Source organism: Cryptomeria japonica, chromosome 9 (genome assembly GCF_030272615.1).
Source record: "Cryptomeria japonica chromosome 9, Sugi_1.0, whole genome shotgun sequence".
Classification (NCBI taxonomy): domain Eukaryota; kingdom Viridiplantae; phylum Streptophyta; class Pinopsida; order Cupressales; family Cupressaceae; genus Cryptomeria; species Cryptomeria japonica.
This window is the reverse complement of record NC_081413.1, coordinates 44,702,547-44,722,953: the sequence shown is the minus strand read 5'-3', so window position 1 is coordinate 44,722,953 and position 20,407 is coordinate 44,702,547. Positions and strand designations below refer to the sequence as shown.

Here is a 20,407-nt window from a genome sequence, read left to right as displayed (position 1 = left end):
AAACATAGATCACCAAAGATTACGTTCGATCTGTTTCAGAAGACAAAGGAAGTAAGACTGATCGACGATAAGCAATCAACAACATAAACAATTATCGTTGTGGAGGGATGCAATGTCATCCAATAGTCAGCGAATACACATGTGAGTTAATATTAAAGAAGAGGCACAATGTCACACTCAGATTAAGTTATGTAGAGGCATCAAAGTCTATACCCATGACCAAAATAATAATGAAGGAAACAACTAATAAGCTGTTATGAAGAATGATGAGTTTGAAGGGATATGACTCTGCTAAGTGACTTATCCTTCCAATCTCATGGTATAAGAGGGCATTCTCAACCTTTGAATCCGGGTATCGATTTTGGATGTTATCTCTTATTTCATCCCTTGGGGGGTCTGATCTAATTTGAACAATTTGCTTTAGTATTGTTAGCTGCATATAATTAAGGGAGGAATTAAAAAAAAACGGGGTGGTGAGTATAAGTATGATAAGAAAGATATATCTCATATAAGTAAAGAAAAGAAAGTTTGAAGAAAGAATTAAAGAGGTGTTATGTATTGTGTTGTGGGTCAAGGAGATAGATAACACATCAGATTTGAAGAGAGCCTTGTTTAAGAAAATTATTTTCAGGCTTAAGGAGAGGATTGTGCAGAATTTATGACAAACTTGTGAGAAGTTTGTAATATGATTTGTGATAGATTTTAAGGTGAAATAAAGAGCTTCATTATAGCAATTTTAAGAAGAAAGTATTGTTGCAGACCTACACCAGATTTGTAGAGCAACTTGAAGAGGAAAATTGATAGCATTGATGGTGAAGATAAGTCTAAATTATGGTAAGTCCCAAATGGGGACATTACAACGAGGATGTCGTACAATCTCTTATGTAAATGCTTATGAAGTATTGTGTTCCTATAGATAACACATCAGATTTGAAGAGAGCCTTGTTTAAGAAAATTATTTTCAGGCTTAAGGAGAGGATTGTGCAGAATTTATGACAAACTTGTGAGAAGTTTGTAATATGATTTGTGATAGATTTTAAGGTGAAATAAAGAGCTTCATTATAGCAATTTTAAGAAGAAAGTATTGTTGCAGACCTACACCAGATTTGTAGAGCAACTTGAAGAGGAAAATTGATAGCATTGATGGTGAAGATAAGTCTAAATTATGGTAAGTCCCAAATGGGGACATTACAACGAGGATGTCGTACAATCTCTTATGTAAATGCTTATGAAGTATTGTGTTCCTATAGTAACTTTCCTAAGACTCCCTACAAGAAACTAACAATGGTTAGAGCATACAAAGCTGAAATACTATAGAATTGATTTCAGGGGATGTTTTAAAATCCGTTAAGTAAATGCTTATAAAGTATTGCATTCCTGCAATAACTTTTCTAAGATTCCCTACAAGAAACTAACTCTCAACAATTAATCATCTAAGCAACATTTATTTAATGAGTGACATTTGTTTTGTTTATTTATTTATTATAAACTAATGAACTATAGATGTAACAAAAAATAGCAACATTCAGAAACCATTTGAGCGTCCTACCTATTAAACCTTTGCTTTCTTGGTACTACCATCCAAAATAGGAACAACCACATTTCTCTTCCATTTGACACCATTCTACCTGCTCTTAACCTTGTGATCAAAGGCAAATTGTAAAACCCTACGAGATTCCAAGTATGAAACATAGTAAAACTCTTGGGAAACAAAGGTAGAACTTCATGCGGCACATGAAGAGAAACCAACAAAGAAGCCAGTTCCTAGACTTAGAATAAAGCCACAGTTCAAAATTGATGTCTAAATTTGCAAACCACAAGGGGGTAGCATTTCTCTTAAAAACCACTTGAATGAATACCTATCATCTCCTTAGGATACTAGCAGCCACTCACATGCACACATGAGAAATAAAAGCATTGGAAGATGACAATCTTCTACTTGGTGATAATGTTGATACATCATTTATTTAACTAATATATAGAGCATGTAGATATCTTCTATATTCAAATATTGTTCATTAAATATAACATTAATTTAATTATAATTATTTAAAATTAAAATAACAATTAACAACTAATTATAACTATATAATCAATGTATTATATTAATTATGCTATTATTGATATCTCTTGGCGTCATTTAGATAGATGTATTTTAGATATCTAGACTAGTTAGCATTTGAAACTTCTGTAAAACTAACTTCTGACTTAGTGTGCTAAATATATTCTACATAACGATGTTAAACTAAAGCAAGCTGAACTATTTTACACTGATTGCTCTCATAAGTACTAAAACCACGCTGAAAGCGAGCGTGATCTAAATTCTTTTGATTTTTAGTAGCTGTTCATTAAAGTGTTTTCATTACCAAATACTGAAGACACATACCATTAAATATAAGCATCATTATGAACATTTTGATTTATTTGTAACATATAGGCCTATCTTGAAAGAAGCTTCCTGACTGTGGATGTGCAGTTGTGTTTGACGCTAGGGAGAGAGAGAGAGAGAGAGAGGAGGCTGACCTTAGGGCATTTTGGTTCTACCTCATCATATGAATCTTTGTTTACATGAGTATTTATGAAACACACATACTTGTCAATTGCAGAAGAAAGACTATCTGACTTCTGAATAAGATATGTATAGAGGTCCTTCCGTACAGCTACATTAGCAAAAGATTCATTATTCACAGTCATTGATCTCATATCTGTCAGCCGGCCAGGACCCATGTCTGGATAAACTGAATACAAGTAAGATGTTATAATGTAGTCCAAAACAGCATCTCCAAGAAACTCGAGACGCTGAAAGAACAAAAAAATATGTGAACCCCACCATTAGAATGCCAAAGGAGGTTTACTCATAATACAAAAACCATCACTTGAATGAAAGCAAAAGAAAAACAGATATATATAATGTTTGATTTATAAATATGTGGAAAGACTTGGGTTTGATTATAAACTAACCTGATAACATCCTCCATTATGCTCATTATATGAAGGATGTGTGAATGCCTCCAAAAGCAACCCTTTGTGAAGAAACTTGTGTCCTATTAACCCTTCCAAATTAGAAATGTTTATGTAATCGATTAGAGATAAATTATTTCTACTTTGTATGCAAGCATCCTCTATAAGCAAGGGATCAAAATCAATTTCTATTCCAATCCACTTAAGAAATGATAAAGCTGCTTTAAAACCACTTTCCACTAAGTATGCTCCGATCAGAGCCTCAACTACATCCGCAATTGTCTTCATATGCATCCAGTGATGTCGTTTAGAGCATTTTACAATCACACCATCTACTTTTTCCTTCATAATATTCCCCTCATAATAGTGTATCTCATTGACATTCTCTGGAGTACAATTTTCTTTGCAAGGACGACCAAGAGCAAAGAAATGTTTTGGATCAAAATACTCATCCCGTATATATGCCTATAAAATAAAATGAGGAACCTGAGTATGTACATCATAAACTAAAATCAAAACAAGATACGAAAAGTAATTACCATTCAAAACAAATTGTGTTGCAACTTACTAATCAAGATTATTCTATTCATATAAGATAAAGATAGAGAAAGAAGGTATTGGCATGGAATGTAATCTCCAAACAAGAATATACCACATCTTTATAGATAATTTGTAACTAGAAAGCATGAAAGTGATAACCTCAAGGTAAGAGGACCCACAAAGAATGCACAAACACCACTAATTGATATTAGTATCAGTAAAAAGGATATTCAGCAGCCTTGAATTATGTTAGAGAAATTCCCATAAAAAGATTTGCTGCTTGCAAGTAGATAATTTGGATTAAAAGGAATTATAATAATAAATACAAAAGCAAGGGGGTGCACAATGCACACAGGCACACAACTAATCCATATCGGTATTCATAAATAGAATACTCAACACAACTAAGCAATATTATAGACAGAAGGGCAGAAAGAGAGAGGCTGATCTAAATTGGACCTTGAAGTGAGTTCCAAACTTCAAGTAGATAATTAATCTCACTTACCAGTCATAATGGCCCTGGCCACAAAAAACACTTGCACTACACCTAATAAGTCATATGTCAGAAAGAACAGAGATACAAGTCAAGAAAGGAACTAAAGAGGTTGCAAAAAGGATCTAAGAAATTGCAATCCCTTAAGGGCCATAAATTGCTGAAGAAGGTCCATCAGAGTGAAAGTGGTAGCTACATTAGTGGGATCATAGCTTAGCTAGAGTCATGTCAGTTTCATATGTGTCATGTCAAACGCCTACATGACATGGCAGTTTTGCCTGTTTCAAACAGAAAAGAAGAGTAACATCTGAGAAATGATGTCACTTTGTGTTCCTTGGTGTTTGAACTCTTTGTTATGTTCATTATATTGAGTTTGTGAATATATACACCTCTAGGTAAGATATTTCTTCTTGATTAAGTGTTATCAAGCTGTGCATTGATTTCAGTGTAGTGTAGGTGAATTGCAGAGTGTATTGAACTGTAACAAAACTACTAATGTGTTGTTGCTTTCCTTGAAGGCCTTTGAAAGGCAAATGCCTGTTTATGTCTGTAAAATGATGTCTCTTTATGTTCCTTTGTGTCTGAACTCTCTGTTTGCTCATTTTGTTTAGTGAATATGCACACCACTAGCTAGAGTAATTCTTTTTGATTCAGTGTTATTGACTATTATCATGGAAGCAAAGTGTAGTATAAGAGATTTGCATGCTACTGTAACCTGTAACAACACTGTTGACATGACATTGGATTTCTTTAAGGCCTACAGAAGGCATATGGTTTGTAATCTTGAAGGAGACTGACACTTAACATTACAATGGACCAGTTGCCAATAAAAGGATGAATTGGTCCATCCATTTGTCCCAACTCACAACTACCTATAAAGCAATCAAACAATTCTGCATCTTTTCATCCAAACTCCCTTTTCCACAAAAATCTGGTATAAATTGGCTAAGCGCCTCAAAATCAGACTAAAAGTGACAACTCAATTAGAAGCAACAACATTCATTAGTCAAAGCAAAGCATGAAAATATCAATACTTATGCTCTGCCATCTAGCTAACCCCAAGGTTAAGACCCTAGCTCTTATCGAAGGACCATAAAATTGACAATAATTGAATTAATATAATATCAATCATAGTCAAAGCAGTCATTTGTGACACTTCTCTCTAGTGCTACGTTCTGCAAACTTCTATAACATGCTTCTTGCGTCTGCTTTCTTTTACAGAATGTACAAGGACTATTTCTTGTAGGAAATCTAATGTCAAATAGAAAAATGATGGCAAATTTAAAGAAGCTGACGAAGAGAACTACTGATGCTAATGAAGTCAAATTGTTGCTGACAAAGATTTCTTAGTTGCTGCTGAATATAATAAAAAATTGCTGCTGAAGATAACTAACAGTTACTGATGAAGATGACAGACAGTTGCTGGTGAAGATAATAATAGTTGTTGCTAACACATCTCTATACAGTCTATAATTTGTTGAAATTTTGGGCACACTTAATTAAAGTAGATTATGTTTTAGGCATTATTTCCAGCTGTCCAAGTCCATCTTTAGGAAATTATAATAATTTTTATTTATTAATTAGCTGTTTTAGAAGAAAGCCAATTGCCATTTTCAAGAAAAGTTTTTACTTTTCAGGGAGATATTTTTAGTTGGTCAATATGTTGATATAATCACTCAGATTTTGATTTTATTTTAGTTTAATCGTCCAACTGGAAAATTGCATGTCAGATACCTTATGTTAGGATTGATTTAATTTTCTTTGTTAGTTACTTTTAGGAGATCATCTATATTGTGTAAGAAGTTTTGGGAGAGAATCTTAGATTGTAAATCAAAACTCAAAAAAGTCAATTTCATAATAAATAAAATGTTTTTTAGTGTGTTAATTTCTAATTAACCCGTCCCATAATTTTTTTTTAACAATGGTATCAAAATGACTTTCATTGCGTAAGTGACAATTAGATTGGAAAAATTTAGACTTAAAGCTCCTCCAAAAATGTTCAAGATCCAAAGAATTTGAGAGAAAATACCAGCTTTATAGTCACAATGGCGACAAACAATGTTGTAATGTTACAATATTCACAAATATTATTGTAAACTGCCTTTTTTGGCGATTTTTTTACAACCATGGGAACCTCGGCTCCTCAAACCCTCTGAACATGTCTTCTTGCAGGTTGTATGTACACATGCAACAAATCTCTCACATAATCCAACCCTCAGGACCTAGTGCAAACTGCCCCCAATTCGACATTCTGTTTTAATACTCAGGAACTCCCCCTCTGATGCCACTGATGAAGGGATGAACCCTCTCAAAGCACACATGCAAGTAACTAATAATTTGACTTAAAATCTGTTGTAGGGTACTAACCTATATCAAAAGAACATACAAATGTAGTTCGGAAATGCTAAGAAATTTCAGAAAAAGTGCAAACTATCTCTCTTAAATTTTATTCAAATGCTCAAGAAATATGCAAATTACTTGACAAATCCGAAATTACATTGTAGGACAGCCTTATAGGCATCATAAGCAATCTGAAATTTACTACAAACTGATATAAATAGTTTCAATAACAAGAAGAAACTACTCAAGAAAACAATTCCTTCAACAATGCATTATGCCGCCAAACTGGCTTCCAAACCTTCAACCTACAATTTCTTCTTCTTCTTCTTCTCCATCTTCAAACCTGCAATTTCTTCAAGTGCAAGTTTCTTCTTCCCCTCAAACTTATTAAATCTGAGCCCATTCGCTTAACATTCAATACATGCAAATCTGATTACAATATCTTTCAACCTGCAAGAAGAAACTACCACAGCAAAATACCCTTCAAATCTAAATTCCCTTCTTTTCCCTCCTCATTCACCTTTAAACCCTTCAAAATTCGAAGTCTGGAATTGAAATAATGAGAGTTGTAGTTGTCAACCTATACATCAGTTACCTATAATTGTGGTTTGATGACCCCCAAAAGGCTACGCCAAAATCAAAAGGAAAACATCTTCTCCATTTAAAAATTACTTTAAATGTTTATGGATGCCTTGTCAACTCCACCTCCTAACATGCCCAGAATAACAGTCCACTTTGCCATCAAATACACTCAACAGGACCCCAAAATAGAAAAAGACAAACTCATTCTCAAGCACCCATTTGAACAACTATTTTTTAGGAGTGAATTAGTGAGTTGTCACAAGTTGTAACTCCTTTTTCCAACACAAGAATATTCCAAATTTAAGGAAAGAATGTGCCAAATTCAAATTTGAATATCCTGTCTGTTGATGTGTTTTTTACGCACATGCGAACACAGAATAAAATACCCAAAAGAATCTTATCCTCTCTTGAACAAAGCTTCTCAAATGCTGAAGATTAGCTTAAGGATCACTTGAGACAACTCCAAGGTTTATAAATGTCAGGTCTTGACGTGTGGATAAGCACAAGTGGTCGTTATTGTTGTTTCATCAAGGGGCCTTTCGCATGAGGAGACTTTATGAAGTTTTTCGCGGATGATATGCAATGAAGTTCTTTCCTACTACTACGAGATATTTATCAAAAAAATGGCAAAAGATGAGGGTCGAGAGGTACTAAGCTATCCTAAGAATAGATAGATGAAGGGTGATTTGAGTGAAACTCTACTAGTCTTAGTATCACCATATAAGAACAACTCCACCAAAACTAGTGCAATCTTCTAAGGACATTTGAAGATTTTCAAATCGCTACTAAACATAGACAGCATCAATTGAATGCATACCATGGTTAAGCAACAATTGATCTTGAGCACTTTCAATGATTCCAGTTGACCACACAAGGCACTTACAATCACCAACAGGCTAGTGGTATGGATTACGAGCTTCACAATAAATCAAGTACAACATTCCATCATTCAATCTAAATACTTAAACTAATATCAAAGATTGACTTGATAGGATGAAAAACCATTCAAGAAGCTTCAAGGATTGAATAGAAACACCATAACTTCAATGATTTATTAATCCAAAAGCAAAGTAACAACAATTCTTCAAATCCTTCTCTTATCATTCTTGAACTCTAATATCTCTAATCTCTCTCTATTATCTCTAACTGGTCTATTATTTCTCTATTCCTTCTTACAAATGAAATGAGTGGAGTTTATATATCACTCCCAAATACAATGAAGGGCCAAGATCAAATGAAGATAAAGGGCCAAGATTTTGCCACATAAACCCTAATTAGGGTTTGATACAACTGAAACCCTATCTAGATAAACATTATCATGAAATCAACCAATGAGAAAATAACAAGTGCTAGCACTGAAATCGAGGAAGCATCCTCCAATGAGAAAATGATTTGCCAAGTAGAATCATAACAAATTGTCTTCTAGAATCTTATTTCCTTTCTCACTTTCCCTTTTGGCATATTCAATGAATCTTGACGTTATGCCCTCTATCTCAGTCATCGGAACTTCTAGTAGAGACTTCAACTGTTCCTCCATGTGCATGACTTCATCGAAGGCTTTGACGATAGCATTATCCCATTCAGGTTCGAGCTCTTGTGTCTTGCTGGCTAAAACAACGAGTTCAAGCATATCATCCAACTATCTTTTGGTGATCATTCCATCAGTTCCATGAAAGATAACTCTTACTCTCTCCTCCAATTCTCTAGCTTCTATAATCATCCCCGGATTGATCTTCCTCTCCAAGACGATTTGTTCTACTTCTACTATCTTATCATGAATACGATGCATATCATCTTAAACTCGATTGCACCCGTTTCCAATATCTTCAAAAATGATCTTCTTTCTCTGAAGTAGACTACTCCAATGTAGAAAGTTGGGTGTAGATCCTTCTTATTTTCTCTCTTGATCAGACTTCCCAAGGTGTATTTCTTATTACTTACAATACTGGAATGATAACATCTCTAGCATGAGAAAATGCTTCAAAAGGTTCTATGAGGACATGAGTTCTTCCAAGGACTTTTATGACTCTATCAAGTGTCTCTATTATACCCTTCATGAACTTGCTAACCTTGGTATAAGAGTCTTCTATCCATGTATCCATCAGTTGTGCTAAATTCCTCATCTTCTCCATATGATCAATTGATTTCGTAGGAAGCAAGGGTGGTGGTGTAGCTACTGGACTCTGATGTCTCAATGGTTCTTGGAACTGTTGGAAGTAGTTTCTCCACACACTTATCTCCTTCTCCAACCTTTTATTCTTTTCTACTTCCACTCTAAGCATATCATTAACTGCCTTTAATGAATCATTGCATCACCTATGGCTTGCTCGGAGGTGAGTGGACCCAAATCAATAGTCTCCATATCATATTCATCTCCTACTTCATACTTGTTAACTATTGGAGTAGCTATTTGTAACTTGCGAGAACCTGAATCATCTCTGATCACCTCAGACATCTTCGTAGCTTTCCTTTTCTCAGTGACCTCTCGAGTCCGACTTAGAAGGCTCTCTAAGTCATATGTTGGTTCTTCATCAACTACTATCACTTCTCTGGCCAGTCTTTCTTTAAGCCATTCAGGAATAGAGGATCTCCCTTCTTGAACTTGTGTTTCTTCAAGCATCTGCTCATCTCGGGGTGGCAAAGTAGTCTCATCATTGTCTTCTTCTTCATCTCCATTGATCTCTTGAATGTGAGGAGTGAGATCTTCTTGTTCTTGTGATGATTTCTCTTTGCCTTTATCATTATGAACTATGGATTCCATTGATTCAATTGCTCCTTGACTCAATTCCTTATCTACCCTCTGTTCTTCGTGTCTTTCATCGTGGTTCAACTCTTCTTCATGCCTGGAGGAAGGATGATTGGAACTTGATTTATGCTTCTTCCTTGATAACTCCTTTTCTCCACGATCATCTTTTCTCTTCAAACCTCTTGAGTGAGATGGTTGAGAAGCACTTCCACTCGCGCTTGCTTCATCTTCATTGTCTTTCCTCACTTCTGAGTGGAATGTCATTGTTATGTTCTGCTCTTTCAATTTTTTATGTTGTATGTCTATACATATGCGAGTGTATTCCAAGACTTGTTTCATCAAATCCTTCAAATCTTCGACCTCCGTGTCAACCCAATTGATCTTGATCTCCTTGCTTTCTTTGGCATAGGCTAATTGGAGATATTTGCCACTATCTTCCACTTGATCAGCAACATTAAACAACTTACATTTCCTAATGAAATCGAGAGGTAGTCTAGAATACATCTTTTTCTTCACTTCCACATCATCTTGAATGTTCATCCAACAGTCATCTAACTGCCATTGGTGTCCATACTTCTTTCTCAAAATTCCTTTTACATTGTCATATGGATCAAAGTGATCTCTAGGAGTGAATGGCTTGAGTGAATAGAGTAGAATGCTAACTCTTTCTCGGCGTCCTCAACTGCTTGAAGGGAAGGACATGCTTCAATAGAGTCTCCAAGTGTAATAGGAAAAGAAACACTGGTTCTATGCTTATGCCTATATGCCTTGACGTATGCCACCAATTGTCTCACCACTTCAAGTAGCACAATTATGTCTGTCGGGTAGCATGGCAACATGTAGGGAGGGGAAGGACACCCTTGGACTCTAATATAAGTGAACTTTGGGAATTGGATGAACCACACACCATATTGTTGAAACAATGCTTGTGCTTTTGGAGAGAGTCTTTGCTGAAGTCCACCTCGAAGCGACCTTGTGATGTGCATAGTGAATGCATTATTCACTCTCCGATAGTGTTGTTTAGTTGGATGATGGAGCTGTGTATAGCACTCATGTGTTGAGACATGGACCAGCTAGGACTCGAACCTAGGACCTTCCATACGTTGCTGGAATGCTCTACCACTGAGCTACTGGCCCCTCTTGGACCAGTCCTTCGTCGGTCCGAGTGTGGCTTATTTCCAACACCAACACCCCCCCTTAAGCCACACATCTCGTGTGCTTGGGGCTCCTAGCCTGGACCTGGCTCTGATACTAGGACTCGAACCTAGGACCTTCCATACGCTGCTGGAGTGCTCTACCACTGAGCTATTGGCCCCTCTTGGACCAGTCCATCGTCGGTCCGGGTGTGGCTTATTTCCAACACCAACATCATGCACTTTTATTTCTACTGGTCCTCTTCTGACTATACCCCTATACACCAGTCCAGGATACTCGTAATTCCTTGCAAGAGAGTATATGACATAGGAGCTCATGTAGAATGTGCTAGTGGGCATCAACCTTCTTAATTGCAAATCGATATTGTTGCTAATGAGCCTCGCCCAATGGATTGCGTCCTTGCCATGGGTGACAGTCTCTATGAAGTAGAACATCCAATCCTTGAAATATGAAGCCTCGGGTGCACCAACCACTCAATAAAGTAGGGTGATGAAGTCTCTGAATTCATCTTTGAAGTCCACCCTATGTAATCTGTCGGGCCACATGCTCTTACCACCTCTACTCTTCTTTAACCAAAACTTATCGACGACCTTTGAACAAGCTTCTGGATCATCGTCATAGGCGGACTTAGCTCCTTCCACACTTATATAGACCATGTCCTTAGGCTCAAGTAGATGAAATGCTTCACTAGTTGCTGTCTCTGAGAGATATGCGAGTACTCTTCCATCCTTCGCCACTATTCTTCTTGAGGGAGAATCATAGTGTTGAGCACATTCAACGATTAACTCGTAGCATTGCACCGGAGGAGGGAAGCCAGCTGCTTTTATAATCCCACTATCGATCATCTTCTTCGCTGTAGTATAAGGCTCACTTGTGTATAACGGGTTCCGGAACTTCTTGGTGTTGAATTTCCCGAGATTGGTATCTCCTATTCTGTTCCAATGAGATGTGATCTTAGTTTCTAATGCACTGCTCCTCGAGTCTTCCTTGATGAGCACTTCACGGTTCATGGTTCCACTTAATTTAGGTGCCGCCATCTCTCACCTATAAGAGATGTGTAAGTTAGGATAATGGTAAAAGATATGCGAAATATTGATACAATGAAGCCTATTTGCTTAGTAGACAACCTACGATATTGATCTAAATCAATCTTAAATTTAAATGAATCTGAAATTGAATGCTAAATAAGACTGACTTTTACACCTATCTGCACTTTCTCAATGAATTAAGGAAGTCTACTTTACTAAATATGTCATTGTTTGCTCCTAATCAGACCTGCATCTAGCCTCCTATCAACCAAATACAATATTTACCTCTGATCCTTTTGAAATTTAACCTTAAGTCTGATCAACAAGGTGACTGCTGAGACTGTAACTGGTTAATTTCGCCTTGAAAAGGTGAATTCACTTGGATTTGTTATGATGCTAATGTGATTCACAGTAACTATATCTCCTTTATGAGAAAATTCGCTGTCTCCTAGTGACTTTCCAGCTCAATAATGAGATTCGGCCCTCTTGATTGTTGGATATGCTATGCACCTCAAATCTTCCTTTTTTGTGACTGAATTCACTACTTGAATTCGCTCTTAATTCTGATTGAATTCGCTGATCTTAATGAAGTTCGCTGTCTGCTTGAAATTCACTAGAGAAGGATCGTTTTGATTTGATGTTTGAATGAATGATTTTATCCTTCTTAAATAGGCATTCAAGGCAAAAGGTTGTGTCTTTTCCTATGAAGGCCAACTTGGTTTAACAAAAAGAAAATTTGTTATTATCTTTTAATGCAGGCCGACTTACATCTTCTTATTTAAATTTGAATTTTGTTTTGGCGCCAAATTATTGTTTGATTAATCTTTGAAGTGCATTCAAACATAAGGATTTTGCTCTCAAAAGGGATCACATGAAGTTCGCTCCTATTGATGTTCACGTGAAGTTCACTCCTAAACCCTTTCACATGAAGTTCGCTCTTGTTAGCAAGCACATGAAGTTCGCTCTCAAAGGCAAACACATGAAGTTCGCTCTAATTGTCTTGCACATGAAGTAACTCTTAAATTTCGCCTTTCATCTTCTTAACTCAAAATAATTCTTTTCAAGCATTACATTGGCTCAAAGCAGTGGTCTTATAAGCAATCTTGTAGATTCGCTCTCAATTAGAGGCATACGAAGTAAAGTTCGCTCCATTACCTTAGCACATGAAGTTCTCTCTTGGAGGCCAGCACATGAAGTTCGCTCCAATTGCCTTGCTCATGAAGTTCGCTTCAAACAAGAATTGAACTCACCCTCAATCACTTTCATTGTTTCATCAATTCAATCCTTAGGGTTTTTAAATCTTCATCCACAAAAACATGTCAAATTGTCCTTATGAAGGCCTAAAATGAAAATTCACTCCTATCAAAGAGCACATGAAGTAAACTTTGCTCCAAAGAAGGAGTACTTGAGATGATCTCAGATCAAAATCATGCTCACTATCTTCATTAAAACACTCTAATTCACACTCAAACAAAGCTTTTAAGGGAAATTTGCTCCAAAAGTGATGGTCATGAAGTTCGCTTCAATTACCTTGCTCTGAAGTTCACTCTTGAGGTCATGCACCTGAAGGTAATTTCGAGTCAAGACACTAACTCTCCTTTGCTCTCTTTCGCTCATTCTTTCAACTTTAATGCGTCATGCCATGCTCAACACAAAGTGTTAGGAAGAATTTTGCTCTGTAGGAGAGGCACATGAAGTTCGCTCCACAAGAGGTGCACATGAATTTCGCTCCAAATGCCTTGCACATGAAGTTCGCTCCACGAGGTGCACATGAATTTCGCTCCAGATGCCTTGCACATGAAGTTCGCTCCAAGGTTCATGACATGAAGTGGTTTGAAATTCAAGACTTAGTGTTTGCTCGTTCACCTTGCTTCACTCCATCCATTCAAAACTTGTCAAAATAAGGCTCATGGAACAACTTCGCTCTCAATGAAGGGCATTTGAAGTGAATTTTGCTCCTCAAGAGGAGCACATGAAGCTTTCGCCCTCAACCTCGACCACTTGAAGTATCCCTAACTAGCAGTCTCTCACATTCTTCGGTTGAACTCATGATAGACTTGGCTCTCACAATATCTAGACACTACAAACCCACTCATTTCACCTGCAAGAGTTGAGATTAGACTAAGAGACTAGGACTTGAGCAAAAACAAGGGGGTTCCCCATTTTGATGGGGCGATGTGTGAAATGGTCACAACATTGTCGACCATGGATGCTCCTACATCATGATGTAATCTATATAGAAAGCTCAAACAAGATGAAGAAACAATTTAAAGAGGCCATAATGAAAGAATTTCAAAAGACTAGTTCAAGACCAATGCAAAACTTTCTTGGCATGGAGGTATGCCAATCTAATGGTAAAATATTTATTTGTCAAGCTAAGTATTTGCAAGATATGTTCAAGAAGCTTAATATGCTAGATACTAAAAGAGCTAGCGCATCAATTTCATGTGGAGAAAATTTGATGAAAGAATATAGATCATTGAAGGCATATTAAAGGAAATATAGAAGTATTTTTTGGAGCTCAATATATTTGACAGCTACAAAGCTCGATATTGTGTTTGCACTATCATTAATTTCAAGGTATAGAAGTGAACCTACAAAAAGACATTTACAAGCAATAAAAACAATACTAAGGTATGTTAAAGGAATAAAGGATCATGGATTCCATTATTATTCAGTTGAACATTCATAGTCATTTGGTTATTCAAATACAAATTGGTAATATCATCAGAGGAAGAAAACATGATAGCATTCTTTTACACTAAAGTGGATTGATTACATGGAGTTCAAAGAAGCAACACAGTGGCATTATCAAGTACAAAAACTGAATATGTTGTACTAAATGAAAGCATGTACACATGTAGTTTGGTTAAGAGTTTTGGAATATCTAGGACAAGAACAAATAAATCCTACAACAATATTTTGTGACAATGAGGTAGTGTAATGTCCCTTCTAAGATTTCTTCTATCTTCTATTCCTTTAAATACATATTACTTAGCAATAGACAAGTCGCTGTCCTAACTCGATCTCCAATTAATAGATATTAAATCTTTTCATGGCAACTGCCTTAATCAAAATCCATGAATATGCATATGGGATCGATGATAATATTATTTTGTTCAGAATCTATGAGTGACTAAAACTGCTCATGCCATTTTCTTTATGATAATGAAAGCTCAAACTTTTGACGGTAACCACCATATTGTCTATTCTAATCCTTCAATATATTTTCTGACAGATTTGTCTTAGTCGATCACTTGTCGAAGGTTTGTGTAGTTTCCATAAGTTTCGCATCATATAGTCTAGTGTCTATTTATGAATGATTGGAATTAATATCCGATATTATTTGTGCTTTGCACATAAACGATATCTCTTATCATAATCATTGTCCAATTAACTATTAATTTCAATTAGTCTAAATGATATTCTTGTTTGTTGGAGAAACCATATGATTGCTCTATATGTATTCTTTTGACCGGTCCTTATCATTTCTTTGATATCGATTTGAGTCTTCTAAATTCGTCTCCATAGGAGACTTCCTGAATTTGGACAAGTTCAGCAAACTATGCTCATATGGTCTTAAACTTAGAATGGTTTGTTAAGGTTGAATAGGGATATCAAATTGGTTCACTATTTTGGTCTAGTGTTTATAGTGGGGACATGACAAGCAATGAACCGCTTATCTAGAGTGGCTTGATTAGACTTCATCACTTTCATCAGCCGGCACAAATCAACTTATTGGTGTTATAGCCGATACAAATCAACTTCCTCTTGACACTTCATGATTTCCGTTTTATTTTTATCACTGCCTTTTACATGATGATCACTTCCCATTGATTCGATGCTTCTATAACCTAAATCCAATAGCACTAAGATCAAATCTCTAATGATGGGTTGGCCACCTTAATTGTTCTTTAATCTGTAATTACCATCATAAAAATTTCCTTGGAACAATTCTTGTAAAGTATGTTTGCAATGTATGCATGTCTTGTGATCGGTCGCCTTTCATCTTCCAATCTAAGTACCAGCGCTGCAATCTTTAATACTGTCCCTTTGTTGGGCCTCAAGGGGTCGACTGCTTTTTGTAGTCACTATCATATATCATATATCCTGTAATCTTTGTCATATATCATAGGCTTATTCACTGCTCGTTATTCACATTTTTCATAAAGATAATACAAGCAGCTTTCTCAATACTTGACGGAATCTTGTTTGGGGACATCACAACCATAGCATACTTATTGCACACAAGCTAGGATTGACCATCTTTGATAGTTCTCTACTCAAATATATAGTTTTATAAAGCACATTGACAAAAACTGACAGACCGAAGAACAAATTATAAGCATCCATATATTTTTATTTCAATAACCCAATAAACAAATTTAGTCACAAAATCCTGAACTGAGTGCTGCACTCAAAAACAAAAACAATCACAAAGAATTACACATGCACCAAAGATACATATTGATACTATACAAGAAAATTCAGGAATATCAAAAAAACAGCACAAACCACTAATTCCTTGCCAATATCATAAAAACAAATTGAGCATGTTTAGTACTTCCATTTATCCAATTGGAAACATATATACAAACTAATATAGCTATATAATTAAACTGGACTTTCATAGTTACCTGAAAACCCTTCACTTTGGCCCTTTTGATTAAATTCAAATTCTTTATGGCATTAGACCTCTTTTTCGTTAGTTGCCCCTCACCCAACTTGTCATGCACCAGAAAGAGACGCCGGCTGACACTATATTTGAGGAAAGCATCTCCAAGAACTTCAAGTCTTTCTAAAGAAAAGCCTTCCATGCATCTTTCTGTAGTTATGGCCTCAAGAACCTGCTAAAACAATAACATATGAAGCTAAAAAAATGGGATAACCGGCTTTTATACTTGTTGCAATGTCTTTAGAGATGAAAAGAAAATTCAATTTCAAATTGATGCCAGTAATGCAGAAAATATCAATCTGTTACTCAGCCATTGTCTTCCCTGTGCCTATCTTGATGAACACCAACATTCTTATAATTTATTCCAGGTCTGTACCTACCCTGCTTGTACATAACTGATTTCCTTCTGGAAACGATGCTGCCAATAATTCCTTCAGTTCAATGGCAACAAGAAAGTTTTCCAGTCGATGCATCATTGATGGTAACAATGAAATCGAACTTGCCAGATACTTTGAAAATCCAACGAGTTTCATGATACAAAGTTCCGGAGGAAGCTCCACAAATTTCTCCTCCAAAGTCCCATCTCCTGAAATTTCAATTTGAAGTAGAAATGTAAAATTAGCAGGAAAGTAAACTGGACTGGAAAAAAAAGGAAGATCGCTATACAGAAAATATTGAATCATAGCTGCAAAACATATTAAGAAGATGATTAAAAAGAAATTTGCATGACAAAAGAACATAACATGACACATGGCCAGCTTCTATGTAAGGTGGGAATTTGGAGACTATTTGAACTTACAGGCAGTAGTAAAGATCCGGTTTAAGACTCAACACACTCGAGAACTTGCTCACTACCATTTCCCTTCTGCTCCAAAAACCAAACTAGCTTAACCACATCAAGTCTGATATTTGACAGTATTGATAATGATGGGAACACAAAATATTCGCACCAATATGATCATCAAAAAACTTGAGATTCCCACCAAAATAACACATATCATTGAAATAAGTTCATGCTGTATTTATATTATATTGATATCAAGACTAGAAGATGGTCTCCTAAACTGTAGTTTTGTTACCCCAAACTAACCATGAAGAAATAAATTCAACAATTCCCTTCTTAAGATTTGAAATGTCATGTTCCCATATTTGGTGTAAGCCACTGAAGACCCTTAGTCTATTTCCACAATTTTCTTGTTGGCTGAAGGAATGGTAAAAAAGAAAAAAATTATATCCCAAATACTCCTCCCCCTTTGACATCAAAGGCAAGGGATTTATGAGGTCAAAAGATAAAACAATGAATAGCTCCCCCTACACACATGCCTCTTCTAAAGAACATAGTGACTAGATGAGAGTGATATCACTCCAGATTTCTCCCTTAGATACTCAGAAGTCTCTTTTGGAAGGGGCTTTGTGAAAATGTCCGCAATTTGTTCCTTTGTAGCGTCTACCCCAACTTCACTTCCTAATCAACCACCTTCTCTCTTAAGAAATCATATTTGATTGGAATGTACTTTGTCCTAGACTGCATAACCGGATTCTTTGAGATGTTGATTGTACTCATATTGTCACAAAATATGGAGATGGCATGGCATGCTCATACTCAACCTAAACATCCTTCAAAATCTCTTTCATCCATAGAAACTCTGTGCTCACAAGATTGCAATCTTCCATTCTAAAGTTATTCAACATTTCCTTACCCTACTTGATTTGTGAAATGAATATCCCTTTATCTAATTGAGAAAGTTGTAGCCCAAGGAAGAAAGATTACTCACCAAGCGTAGACATTTTGAATTCTTTTTGAATCTCAATGTAAAACTCTTAACACATATTGTCAAGTTACTTCCTCCAAAAGAGATATCACTAACATAGACCAAAACAATCAATAGGTAATCTCCTTCATTCTTGGAATAAAGATTGTTGTCCACAATTTCCTCTATTTAAACCGTGTTCTTGAAGATGCTTGTCTAGTTTTGAATACCAGGCCTTGGGGCTTGTTTTAGCCCACAAAGTGCCTTCTTTAGCCTGCAAACATAGTCCTCATTCTCTAAAAGGACGAATCCTTCAAGTTGTTCAATGTATACCTTTTCCTCAAGATTGCCATTAAGGAAGGCAGACTTCACATCTATTTGGTAGACTATAAAATTCTTATAGCTGGCAAGCGCTAAAAACATCCTTATTGCCTTCATACGAAAAACATGGGCAAAGGTTTCTTTGAAATCAATTCCTTCAACTTGAGTGTAAACCTAGCATAATAATCTTGACTTGTTTCTCACAACTTAGCCATCCTCATTTAGCTTGTTCCTTGATACCCACTTAGTGCCAATCACACTTTTATCCTTAGGTCTTGGGACAAGTTCCTATTGTCATTTTATGACCACCTTGGTCCATCTGTGAGAACCGATCAGACATACGTTCTATAGACCAATTCTGCCCCAATTTATCACGTGCCAAGTTAGGGAATCAAGAAAATGCTCAAGTGTTCTTTCGTCAAAGGGCAAACTTTTAACCTTCTCCCTTCATCCTTACATCTTGCCTTCAAATCTCAAGGTCCACTAACCAGCTCTCTTTCCCTTATAGGATGTTGGCGTTCACGATTCAGGAAACTGGTCCAGCCCTTACTCTTTTGGTAAGCGTTAAACCGTTTCTCGGAACCCTGAAATACGAAAACTCTTCCTTTGTTGGATTTCAAGACTCAAGGAACTAGTCTAACCCTTACTCTTTTGGTAATCGTTCGACCATTTCCCCGAACCCTGAAATACGAAAAAACCCTTCCTTTGTCAAATTTCAAAATTTGGGGAACTAGTGTAAACCTTACTCTTTTGGTAAGCATTAGACAGTTTCCTTGAAATATGAAAACCCCTCCTTTGTCAAATTTCAGGATTTGAGGAACTGGTCTAACCCTTACTCTTTTGGTAAGCGTTAGACCGTTTCCCCGAACCTCGAAATATGAAAACCCTTTATTGGATTTTTGAATTCAAGGAACTGGTCTAACCCTTACTCTTTTGGTAACCTTTAGATTGTTTCCCTGAACCTTGAAATATGAAAACCCTTCCTTTGTCGAATTTCAAGATTCGGGGAACTCATCTAACCCTTAATCTTTTGGTAAGTGTTAGACCATTTCCGCGAACCCGAAAATACGAAAACCCCTCCTTTGTCGGATTTCAGGATTCAGGGAACTAGTCTAACCCTTACTCTTTTGCTAGGTATTAGACCATTTCCATGAACCCCGAAATAATTAAACCCTTCCTTTGTCGGATTTCAAGATTCAGGGAACCGGTCTAACCCTTACTCTTTTGGTATGTGTTACACTGTTTCCCTGAACCCTAAAATATGAAAAACCTTTTCATTGTCGAATTTCAAGATTCAAGTAATTGATCAAATCATTACTCTTTTAGTAAGCGTTACGCCGTTTCCCTAAACCCTGAAATACGAAAACCCTTCCTTTATTAGATTTTCGGATTTGGGGAACTTGTCTAACCTTTACTCTTTTGGTAAGCGTTAGACCGTTTCGCTGAACCCCAAAATAGGAAAACCCTTCATTTGTCTAATTTTGAGATTTGGGGAACCAATTTAACCCTTAACTTTTTGGTCGGAGTTAGCCTGTCTCCACGAACCTCAAAACCCCGTATCCTTCTCTCGCCTCTTTCATTCCTTCAAACTTTCGAACTCCACATTCTTGACTCCTCATCCTTAGCAACGTTTTCTTGAAGGTCCAATATGCAATCTTTGATGACCACAACACTTTTAGATGGCATCATTGACATTCAAGAATCTTAATGCTTCACCAACTCCTGCAACTTGTCTACTTTCATTCATGGAGCTACAGGGGTGCATTTATTGTATTTTGTAGGTTACCATCAAGTGGAGTCCAATGCCATGCCTAT

The 20,407-nt window shown here is 36.4% G+C and overlaps 1 protein-coding gene and 1 non-coding gene across 3 annotated transcripts in view; both read right to left on the bottom strand.

The window, feature by feature from the left end:
* LOC131043928 (endoribonuclease Dicer homolog 4) overlaps positions 1-20,407 on the bottom strand; it is a 290,003-nt gene that overhangs the window by 45,908 nt on the left and 223,688 nt on the right. For both annotated transcript variants that reach the window (XM_057977166.2, XM_057977167.2), the window contains 4 exons: positions 16,901-17,106; positions 16,483-16,692; positions 2,962-3,426; positions 2,524-2,799 (listed from right to left, as the gene is read on the bottom strand). In XM_057977166.2, the coding sequence (XP_057833149.2) occupies positions 2,524-2,799; positions 2,962-3,426; positions 16,483-16,692; positions 16,901-17,106 (1,157 nt within the window). The remainder of the gene's footprint in view (positions 1-2,523; positions 2,800-2,961; positions 3,427-16,482; positions 16,693-16,900; positions 17,107-20,407) is intronic.
* On the bottom strand, positions 10,728-10,799 carry TRNAV-AAC (transfer RNA valine (anticodon AAC)). The gene has a single exon. It is a non-coding gene; the product is annotated as a tRNA-Val (tRNA).